We start from the raw sequence: 11,999 nt of genomic DNA, 5'->3' as shown, positions 1-11,999 counted from the left end.
AACAGAAGTTCACTTTTGGTGCTGGTTTGGTATATCTCATGGAAGAATAACCACCAGTTTTGGCCTGTTTCTGCCCTATTTCTCAGCAGTTTGTCCTGAATTTGGTATTCTCAGCTGTGACCCATGGAGGCACAGTGACAACGTGATAACAGTTTTCAAGTACATAACAGGTTGTTACATGGAGGAGGGAGAAGCTGTTCATTTTCCTTTCCAGGACATTTGCCTTTCAGTTTGGAAGGACAAGCAATTCATATCAGAATTGTTCTCTCACTTTACAGATTACCTAATGTGACATTCTGGATAGCTTCTTCTAGATACTCTTCTTATGCAGAAAGCATGGTGACAATACCTAGCATATTGAAAAAATTCAGGTAAAATGCCAGCAAAGCGGATTGTCAAGATGCTAAATACAATTTGTAAATATAAAACACTCCTGACATTTCCAGAGTGAGTGAGTGAGTGTGTGTGTGTGTGTGTGTGTTCTTTGAGAGGCCAAGTGAACTGAGAAAGGCACTGTAGGAGGAAGAAAGAGTCCTAATAAGAAGAAATTTAATCCGAGTGGGAGTACAGTACTAAGAGGTGAACAAAGCTGAGTGTTCAACAGAGATGAGAGTTAGAAACAATGTCATCAAAGCATTTGTAGTCTTCCCAGTCACACAGTTTTTCCAATAAAATCTGTCAGATCCAGTTGCACTCCACCTCCTGGATACTCAACAGATTGCTATGAGGGGATCCAAATGTTTAATCCCATGTGCCCTTCCCTTGCGAGGGCTGCGCAGAGTTTAGATGCTGTCTCTCTGCTTTTGGGCCACTAGGGATGCATTCCAAATGCAGGCTTCGTGTTTGACACCCTTCTTAGCAGGGGGGACCCCTCAGTCCAATTGCCTAGGCCCAGAACCAATGCAGTCTCCACCAAGCCTTCATGACAGTTCTTGGATGCTCCCCAGAATGAACACCCAGCCAATCAGAGCCCCACCCTATCCCCGTTACCTCATTGCACACACACCAGTAATATAGAAAACAATACCACACTCCCCCCTTGAAAGTCACCCTTCCCTTGAGAGTCCATCTGTGTTCAGGTGGGCAGGTTTTCCCTGCCTCATCATGCTCTTGAGCAGCTTTCCTCTGATTGAGCTGGTGAAAATGGCCAAAGACCCAAAGCAGGGCAGCTTCTGCTCTTTTATAATCTTCCAATCTCCTCTGTTATGGGACCTCCTGATCAGCCTCAACAAGTGACCTCAGACCCCTACTTCAACAAGTGACTTCCCTGCTGGGCAACCTCTCCCAGTGCTGGGCAGGAGCTGGTCTTTTGTCTAGGAGGCTTTTATTTGAATAGAGAACCATTCTGATTTAATAACCCTCTAGTATTAGCCCTGTGTCACTGCCCCTTGGAATTCCAGTTCAACATAGAGACCTCTCAAAGGCTCAAAGGCTCCATGTTCAAAATGGAGTCTGCAGTCTGACACAGATACATATAAAAAGACCCAACATCTAACAGAATTCATAAGCTGTGCATAGACAGGGTCCCCAAATCATCACACCATCAAAACATTGCCAGTCTTCCTGCTCACTCAGCTCCTGTTTAGCTGCTGGCCTCTTACTCCTACTCCAGATTAAATTTCTTCTATTAGAACTCTGTTTCCTCAGCATTCTGTGGCTTTCTCAGTTCACTTGGCCTCTCAAAGCTAAAGAACTTAGATATGTATCTTCTACACAAACATGCACACGTGTATTCTTGAAATGTCAGAAGTGTTTTCTGTTATCTTAATCGGATGACAGATGAGTTCTTGCACAAATTATTCTTGAGGATAGATTCTGTATTTTTAGCATTGAATGGCTGAGAAAAGAGGACTTGGTGAGGTTGATGTTTTTAGAGATGGTTGGGGAATCTCTTTGACAAGTTTTGTCAGTGAAGTGAAGGGAGATTTGATAGAATAAGGATGACCGTGGGGCCTAGAAAGAGACCTGATGGTGGGAATGAGCAGATGATCTCCTTGAGCAGGGGCGGCTCTAGCCATTTTGCCGCCCCAAACATGGCAGCATGCCATGGGGGGCGCTCTGCCGGTCGCCGGTCCCGCGGCTCCAGTGGAGCTCCCGCAGGTGTGCCTGTGGAGGGTCCACTAGTCCCATGGTTCCACCATAGCCCCGGGACCAGCGGACCCTCCACAGGCATGCCTGTGGGAGGTCCACCGGAGCCCTGCCTGCCGCCCTTCCGGCGACAGGCAGAGCGCCCCCCACGGCATGCCGACCCAAGCACACGCTTGGCGTGCTGGGGCCTGGAGCCACCGCTGTCCTTGAGATCTTGCTGATGCCATGTGTAGCTCAAGGAAAGAGAAGACTGCTACAAGAGATCAATCAATGGGTATGCCAGTGGTGTAAAAGGCGTGGTTTGTGATTGACAGAATAAGTATTTGAAGGATGTAAAAACCCAGGAAGGGAATGAAATTGTTTAATGTGATCCAAGGGAACAGAACTATGTTTAATGGGATAAAACTGAGCAAAGGAAGTTTAAGGTCGAATATCAGGAGAATATTCAAGCAGTGGGCCCTATTAAACTGTGGAGTTTTCTCCCAGAAGTGGTGCAAGCCCAGTAGCTTGAACTGTTTAAACTAAGGTGAACAAAATATTCAAGAATATATTGTAGAGAATAACCTTACCATTGCAGGAGACGAGTAACAATCTAATCGCTCTCTTCCCATTTCAACTCTGTGATTGTATTACCCACAAGTATTAACAAGAACATCAACAGTCACTAAACTAATACAAACTTATACCATAATTTATAAACCAGGAGTTTCTGATTGCCTGTTTGTCACCTGTTTTACTCTCTCTCAAAACACTATTTGCAAAAAATTCAGGAAGTATGACAACAGTTTTCAAAATATATGAAGTACACAGTATAAACAAATTGAAGATTTACTACTGTCAACAACTAAGCAGTAACAATATTTACAGAGAGAAACAATACAATTTAAACACTGGTTTTATGCAGTAAATAGTAAATATGCTATAGTGTAAAGCCTACCTCTTTGATTTCCACTGTATTTTGCCTGAACATTATCAGGGAATTAAAGTTACCAGTCCAAGGATGCATTCCAAAAGATGAGTATAAAATGATTACTCTGATTAAGTCAAAGGCAAAACTCCTATTGACTTGAATGGGATCAGGATGACACTTTAGGTATATCAATGATGCAGGGGAAAAAATATTATTGGCTGATGCAAAATATTTGCATTTACTCTTAAATTCTGCATATAAAAATGATATACATCCTTCTATTTTTACTTCCAGTGTTTATCATACAAAGGGATACTTGAAACTGAGTTTACTTAAAAATTAACTTCAACTCTCCTCCCTTTTCTCCCTGTCCTGTCTAAACAAATAATACAGTATTTGTCTAAATAGGTGAGGTTTCTTTATCTGAGAGAAATAGACACAAAAATCTTGGTGAAAAATTATCTAGAAAAGGAAACACATAATTTGCTCTGTGATGGGTGCCAAAATGTATTGCCAAGTCCTTAAGAGGATGAGCTCTTTATTACAAACATTAAGTACTAAGGCTATTAAGGGGATTAGTTTTTTGAAGCTGTGAAGTGGCTCAACTTTCTGAGTCATTGTTTTTAGTCTCTTTATACCAAGAAGTTTTTCTGTTGTGCAGATTTCTAAACACCTTATAACTACCTCAGATCCATTCTTTACAATACTGTCTAATCAAAAGTAATTTATCTATTTATAAAATGGCACTAATATTACCATTAAAGCAACTCTTAATTTAAAGCACAAGTGTTTTCTTTGAGTCACTAGTAATTCAGTGAGGTGAGTGCAGATTTTGCAAGGTCATTGCCTCTGTTTTCCTATTAGAATATGTAGATTGAAATTTTTCATTTTCAGACATTCCTAAGGATTTTCACTTCTTACTGAAGTGTTACAAACCTGTAGGTTCTGCCACAAGTCACTCCTGGTCATAATCAAATCCAACTTGTATTCTAGCCTTTTGTGTGTTTATCTATATGAATGTGTTAAATTCTCTTCTCTCTGGAAATCTGATTATCCTAAACATCACTTCCACTAATTGTTCTGATTTTTTAAAAATCACAACATTTTGTCTTACAGATTTTGGATCGGTCTATCCTAAAAAGTGCGTCAGTGAGGTAGATACAATTTTCTAATTACTAGTATCTGGAAACTGAAAAGCCCAGGAGATCTGAAGGCTATGAGGGCTGGAAAGCTCATTAGACACAGAAAATATAGGTGATGAAAAATCCAGTGTTTTCCTGATTCTTACACCTTATGTAAGTGCCAAGGTGGATGGCGATGAATAAAACTATGATAAAACGAATATAAAGACTCTTCAACAACAGCAGTCTTTTTCCAAGTTCCTTCAATGTCAGTTTGCCATTTAACTCATTACAGGCTTCCCTTCCCTTCATCTACAACCTTTAGAACAAAGGAGGTAACTAATCCTAGCCCATACCATTTCATTCCCTTTACAAATATAGAATCTTCTTCTCTTGATATCCATGGTAGTTTTCCAAAGAGCTAATGTACTGCAATGTAGGACAAGTGAAGGACATCTGCTCCTCAGCATTTTCCCCTTTAACTCAAAGTGAGTGTGCACACTAGTGTCTTTTGGGCTTTGGGAAGAACAGAACCTAGGGACAAAGGGGGTTTCACCTCACTTTACCTTAGAGTTCTATTTATAGTGTATTATTAGTTTCTAAACTGACCTTGTGAAGCTGCTTTTTACTTCATTTCACCGTAGCTCCATCAATTCTGATCATGTTTGAAGGTAAATACTCTGCCTATTAGTTCTGTCTAGTCAATGAAGTTCACGTAGCTATGACGCATCTGTTGTAGATAAATGAATCAACTGATTTGATTTACTAAGAAGGCTAAATTTATTACGTGACATTTTACAAGTATAATTCAGCTTACCCTTGATGGTAATAAATGAGATATCAGCTCCCTTGAGACAAGAGAACCAGTCTCTGTATTTCCCCAGCCAGATTCCATTTTAGAGACGGGAAATGGCCATATCTTTGATTAAAAAGGAACCTTTAATCAAATAAAGTGCATCATCAGGCAAGAGCCAAGATTCCAATACTCTTGACTACAGTACAGCAATAATCCAGAATCAAATCCCCACCACACACACAACCCATTACCACTTGGTGTAAACGTGACATCCATCACAAGTAGGGAGAATGTCCTTCAGCATTTGTATTCTTATCCTTAGATTCATTTCTCTTCTCTCCCTCCCCCACCCCAGTTATGCTTTTATACATTCTTAAAATCATCCTCCTCAGCCTGATCCCCTTGGGTATTTCTGTGGAAGCTCCAGTCTAATTTCTTTGTCCAAAGAGCAGGGTTTCCAAGGGGAACAACTGACCTGGACTGTGCATCCAGGAGTAACTGCAATGGCCTTTAAGTAACTTAGTAGCAACTAATTTTCCTCCTGGCTGCTTTCTTTTCATTTTGAAAATAGTCATTTTGACTAATGTTACATCATCCTCAGGGTCTCTGTTTGGGATCTTTATCCCTAATGTTAGTGTTTACTGGATAAAATAAAATAAAATAATAAATAACAACAGTGAAAGGGTATCATTTTACATTTATTTTGCTTCTCCATTTCTGTATATGCACAATTGCATGTGTATACCTCTCTCTCTCTATGCAGGCACTCATCTTTCTTGTCTTTCTGGTCATCTAGACTGTTTTGTTTGAATAGTGCAAGACACAGCAACTGACAGAATGAATGACTTTCTCTTTGGCCTCAGAAGCCCAGCAGAGTGCAATGCAAGCAAATGAAGGAGCCTTGCACTCCATATCAATGAAGAAACCATTTTTCATTCAGTTGAGAGGTCTGATTATTTTAAACAGCATTTGCAGAACTATCTCCTTGAATTAGTCAACACATAATTCTGCTATATGGAATGTTTGTTTATTTATTTACTGTATGCTCTCAGCTCCACAGGGCACAATGGGGAGGAAGATCTCTGCTAGAAGGAGTGTATAGTTGAAGTAGTAATTCTGATTGTATTTGTTTTAAAACTTTGTCTGAAATCCATATATTTGAATAAATTTCATTCTTCTGGGTATTTATCAAACTGATAATGTGCTATATACAGCATTCAAAAAGACTTTGCAGCCTTAGTACCTCTACTTCACTAATTAAAAATGCAGGAAACACATCTAATGTACACATCTAATGTATTTTCCTCGTTTAGTCTGCTGGTTTACTTTTTGCATTTCCTTCATTTTTGGCAGTGAAAACAGACTAGTCAGTTTCATATTGCTTTTGAGTCCATTTTGCTTCCCTGTCTTCTAAATTAGCACAAGGCTGCAGTGTTTATGCTGTAAACACTGAAGGAGAATGTTTAAAATCCAAACTAACTTTTCTCTGAATTTTAAAATAGTAATGAAATTGTTTTTCTTGGCATTAACTTTCTAAAACGTTTTGTTATTAAAATCTAAACTCAAACTATCCCTGACAGTGTCCCTTTCATGGGTGGGCTCCTGTTTTAAGGGTTGCAGGGTCAAGAGCTTTTTCAGTAATTCTCTCCTATTATTCAGGCCAGATTTAATGAAATCTGAAACAGATTTTTAATGTAGTTGTTATCTGAATGTAGAGTATTTCTCTGTTTTCCATTTCAGCAAAACTAAATTGCTCAGACAAAGGACAATCTAATAAGAACTAGCGGCGAGGGATTTACAAAACATGGCATAAATTGTTCAAAAAAAATTGCCTCCAAAATTTCTGTACCTAACTAGGGGGTGGGGACGTATCGCGTATGATTAATTTATAACCAAATTTAGCCATTCTCGCTTATACTAAAAAGAGTATCAAGAGAAGGCAGAGCCTGCATGAAGCATTGCAGGGGTATCATTCGCTCCCATTTGAAAAGGCAGAGTCAAGACGAGCTCCTTAGGTATGTTGTTGGGTGTGTGTGTGAGGGTGTAGAAACTGTGTGAATGTGCCAATTCTCAATCGCAATGCCCTCTCCTGTCGTAATTTACACCAACATGTGGCGCCTAAGACAGCAAGTTAATTCTTCCGGAAAATGACGACAAAAGTCGTAGCGATCTGACAGTCGGCACAAAGCTGAGCGGAAAATCGTTTTACAGATGACACAGCACAGGGGCCAAAGAGGTAATCCCCTGCTACCTAGCACCGTGCCGAGAGCATCTCTCCTAAGCAAAGGCAGTTTCAGTCTGGCCATATGAGCATTTCACCTCCCGCCCCTCTGGGGAAGCAGCACTAATTAAAACTCCATGAACAATCGTAAGCCCTGTTTGGAGAAAGCCTGCTGACATTTTTAGGGACAGGATCAGTGAGGTCTTAAGTTCTGCTTCTTCCTTCTCCTGTACCTCAAGCACAGAGAACCCTGTCAGAGAAATTATTTAGAAATGGGCATATTTAGATAGCAAAATGCCAGACTCCTCAAGCAAAGGGAACATGTCAGCCCAGCCCCCCAGCTCTGCCCAGATGTTCGCGATTGGGCTTGGGGATTTTAGCGTGCGCGCTTTGAAAGTCTCCGCTGGTCTCTATGGGGACGGACAAAAAGGGAGATAAAACAAAGTCTGCTCCTCTCCATAAGGGCTGTGCCCTGTTTGTTGTTCTCCCTTGAGGATCTGGACCTACCTACATAACTGTGGGGAAGGAGGCTGGTAACTCCTCTTTCTTCGCGTTTGGAAAAACTAACGGAATCCTTCATTTTAATTGCCCAAGAAGTGCCCCGAGACATGTCTAGCTCGCGGAGCTCAGTGAATGAAGGATCAGATTTAGCCACACTCGCTTACACTTTACATGGCCCTGCTGCTAGATCTGGTTCGTTTTACAACTGGGCTACTGCTGCATCTTGCAAGGTCCTGTCCCCAAAACCTGCTTGCGGATTCTGTGGCTTCCTCCGCTTCAGGGCGGAGCCGCGCAGTGCTGCCTCCTGTCTCGGGGGCAGTGTGCTAGTCCGTGAACCGGGAACGCTCCATTCCGAGGGGTTGCGCTCTGCGAACGGCTCTCTGCTCAGTAATTGGCTACGGCTCCTCCATGTGTGATATTAGCATAAAGAGACGCAGCCGGCAAAGTAACCACTTGGGGGCCAAAGCGGACTGTGCGTCAGAGCCCTGGCTGGGGAGGGGGAACGGGATTATTTGGGGGGAAGAAAAAAAAATAAGAGTAAGACTGGAGAAGCATGCAAGTCAATTTGCGCCAGTGGCCCCCAAAGCCGGCATGCCTGCGCTGGGCTGAGGGCAGAGCTGCCACGGGCTGGCTCGCGAGCGATGGGGCTGACACCGGGAGGCGCCCGGCTCTCCCAGGCCTTCTGAGCTGGGGGCGTTATTACTGCTGGCCTCGCAGCCTTGGCAGGGATGGTCGCTGCAGACGGGGAGTGAGCTACGGGCAAAGCCAAGCGGAGTGAGCTGCTCCGCCAAGGGGTGACGAGGCAAAGGGGAAGCAGCTGCCAGCGCGCGTCCGGACCCCGCGCCACAGTGTGAGCCGCCCTGCCGGCTTCACTGGAGACGTGAAAGGCGTCCGGGCATGTGAGCAGCAGACGAGCAAGAGCGCAGGGCACAGCAGAGCCGGGGCGGGAGGAAGGAGGGCAGGACTGGAGCGAGGAGGTGTGTCTGGAAGGAGCCGTGTCGCCAAGGAAGAAGGCAGCAAGAGGGAAAGGCCGGAGGAGGGGTGTGTGGCGGAAAGGACCGGAGCTTCAGCCTTCTCTGTCCTCAGAGTGATTCTCCCCCAGCGCCCCCTATGCACAGATAGCGAAGCATCCGCGGAGCGGAGAGGCTGAAGTTTGAGGAGGGCAGCAGCTGTGTTGCCGGGCGCAGGAAGGGGTGTCCCCCGGATCGGAGGATGGCGACCGAAGGGGGAGCCGGACTGGCCAAGTCCGCCGTGGAGAAGCTGTCCGATGCCATGGGCGAGAAGACCAAGCAGCTGGGCACAGCCATGCAGGACGTGCAGCGGCAGCGGCGGCTGATCCTGGTCATCGTGTGCGTGGCCCTCTTCCTGGATAACATGCTCTACATGGTGATCGTACCCATCATGCCGAGCTACCTCACCATGTGGGAGGCCCAGGAGAGCAACGCCAGCGGGGCCAACGCCAAGGCGGCCAACGCCAGCTGGACCAAGGCTGTGCTGGGGCCTGGGTACCCCCCCGAAAACGAGGACATCAAGATCGGGGTGCTCTTCGCCTCCAAGGCCATCCTGCAGCTGCTGGTGAACCCGCTGAGCGGCACCTTCATCGACCGCGTGGGCTACGACATCCCGTTGCTGATCGGCCTCACCGTCATGTTCCTCTCCACCATCATCTTCGCCCTGGCCGAGAACTACGCCACCCTCTTCGCCGCCCGCAGCCTGCAGGGGCTGGGCTCGGCCTTCGCCGACACCTCCGGCATCGCCATGATCGCCGACAAGTACACCGAGGAGTCGGAGCGCAGCCGGGCCCTAGGCGTCGCCCTGGCCTTCATCTCCTTCGGCAGCCTGGTGGCGCCCCCTTACGGCGGCGTCCTCTACCAGTTCGCCGGCAGGCGGGTGCCCTTCCTGGTGCTGGCCAGCGTCTGCCTGCTGGACTGCCTGCTACTGCTCACCGTCATCAAGCCCTTCGGCAACCGGGCTCGGGAGAACATGCTCGTGGGCACCCCCATCCACAGGCTCATGATCGACCCCTACATCGCCGTGGTGGCTGGCGCCCTCACCACGTGCAACATCCCCCTGGCCTTCCTGGAGCCCACCATCGCCACGTGGATGAAGAAGAACATGGGCGCCTCCGAGTGGGAGATGGGGGTCACGTGGCTGCCCGCCTTCTTCCCCCATGTGCTGGGCGTCTACCTCACCGTCAAACTGGCCGCCAAGTACCCGCACCTGCAGTGGTTCTATGGGGCCCTGGGCATGGTGATCATCGGGGCCAGCTCGTGCACGGTGCCCGCCTGCCGGAACTTCGGGCAGCTCATCGTCCCGCTGTGCGGTATTTGCTTCGGGATCGCCCTGGTGGACACGGCCCTTTTGCCCACGCTTGCCTTCCTCGTGGACGTGCGCCACGTGTCCGTCTACGGCAGCGTCTATGCCATAGCGGATATTTCCTACTGCGTGGCGTATGCCCTGGGGCCCATAGTCGCCAGCCAGATCGTGCACTCTCTAGGCTTTGTGCAGCTGAACCTGGGCATGGGGCTTGCCAACATGCTTTACGCCCCAGTCCTCCTGCTCCTCAGAAACGTCTGCCAAATGAAAGCCTCTCATTCCGAGAGGAACATCCTGCTGGAGGAAGGACCCAAAGGGCTCTATGACACCATCAAAATGCAGGAGCGCAAAGGCAAGGGGAAAACCCCCCATTCAGCAGGGGAGATGGGAGGAAATAGCGTGGACTCTTATCACAGAGACCTGACAGGGGCCTCGGAGGAGGACTCTTCAGACTATGAATACAGTTAGGCTACACGGAGCTGGCAGAACAAAGGTTAAAATGGGGGGGGGGGTGAAAACATTATTGCCATCTGTTTATGTACCAATGTGCACTATATACAATTTAACCGTTGTCATGCTGTAATGGCTTTCGTCTTCTTCTCGACTTGTTGTAAGTCGGTGTTTCCTTAGACACTGGCAGGGGAAAATCAGGAAGAAGACTAATTGAATGATGTATTTACATAAATTTGTGGTGGTCCTTCCAAAAACTTTTAGCTGGGGTCTCTTGTGCAAAAGTTTTCTCGAGTTGAAACTCTGTGTGGCATACTGTATATCTCTGTATTAAGGAAGTCTGTAATAAAATTCAGATTGCATATTCAGGGACTTAAATTTACTAAAGCTTGTATATATGTACTGACACTTTCACTTGGTTTCATATTTAACATCAACAAAAATCACATCGTATTATTTCTTCTTTGGGAATCTGCTGAAGCGCTGTAATCTTTTTTTCTGTTGTGCTGCTACCTGGGTATGTGCAATATACTGTATAATGTGTAAGTCCAAATCTACAAGGATAATATGATCTGAATAAATGAAGTTTGAGGGGACCATGGTCTTTGTTTCATTGTTTTGAGAGCAAGGATATTACTCTAAGAAATGTCAAGAAGTTCCGTATAACATCAACCTCGTTAATTTCTTAAAACCGATTCAATAAAGATAAAACGCTGGGGTGGAATCTCTGTCAATCTTTGAATTCTATGTAAAAATGTTCCGACAGAAAAAGTGTACTGAATTGCAAATGCGGCATCAAACATCTCTGCGTACCGTGTCTTGGTATTAAGGTATTGGGATAAGGTATAAGGTATTTTTTGTTCGTTTTGTTTTGTTTAAACAGCACTTTTCCAATAAAGACTTTAAATACTCAAATGCTTCCGAATTTTGCATTTTCCGGGGGTAGATTTATGGTAAAGAAAATGTAGTACTTTGCCCAGAATGTAGATCCGTCTATATCACATAATTATAATCTATGGGGATAAAATACACAATAATACCTAGCTCTTATACAACGCTTTTTATAGATCTCAAAGCGCTTTACAAAGCATGTCAGCATCACAGGCTGAAAAGGGCGAAGGTGATTTATTCAAAGGTATCCGAATGATAGACCCTTTGGTCCAAACGCAAATATGAAACCGAAGCTTACATTATTTTTCCTGTACATGTCCCCCTTGCTTATAGGTCGCTATAATACATCGCTTATTTAAAGGTTCATCCATCTATTAGACAAAACAAACGGCTTCTTTTCTAAACAATAAAGAATCCACTATTAGAGTGTATATTAACTGATGTAGTTCCCTCTAGCTTCCTAGAAAAATGAAGAAACATAGCAAACCATTCATCAATTTCACTTGGTCATCAAGGTCTCTGATTGACATAGGGCGTTATGAGAGCAGCTTTCGGAGCCTCCGAGTCCCTGCTCAGAGGAACAAATAACAATAAAACGCTGCTTTGTAGTGGCATTTCGGTTTCGGTAACAAAGAATCGATAATGACCGTAGGACCAAGTTGAGTTCCACATTTATAAAATAAAGCTCAGTTTTGGCAATTGCCA

At 45.0% G+C, this 11,999-nt stretch overlaps 1 protein-coding gene across 1 annotated transcript; it reads left to right on the top strand.

Moving 5' to 3' along the window:
- The first annotated feature begins 8,383 nt into the window (after positions 1-8,383).
- SLC18A3 (solute carrier family 18 member A3) lies at positions 8,384-10,989 on the top strand. The gene has a single exon (XM_030570054.1). The coding sequence runs from the start codon at positions 8,850-8,852 to the stop codon at positions 10,419-10,421; it is 1,572 nt and encodes a 523-aa protein (XP_030425914.1). The 5' UTR covers positions 8,384-8,849; the 3' UTR covers positions 10,422-10,989.
- The last annotated feature ends 1,010 nt before the right edge of the window (positions 10,990-11,999 follow it).

The sequence above is a fragment of the Gopherus evgoodei genome, chromosome 7 (genome assembly GCF_007399415.2).
Source record: "Gopherus evgoodei ecotype Sinaloan lineage chromosome 7, rGopEvg1_v1.p, whole genome shotgun sequence".
Lineage (NCBI taxonomy): Eukaryota > Metazoa > Chordata > Testudines > Testudinidae > Gopherus > Gopherus evgoodei.
The sequence above is the reverse complement of the archived record's forward strand: the minus strand, read 5'-3'. Positions and strand labels throughout refer to the sequence as shown.

Excerpts from the sequence above, each read along its gene's own strand:
- SLC18A3 (XM_030570054.1), top strand. The coding sequence starts at position 8,850 with ATGGCGACCGAAGGGGGAGCCGGACTGGCCAAGTCCGCCGTGGAGAAG.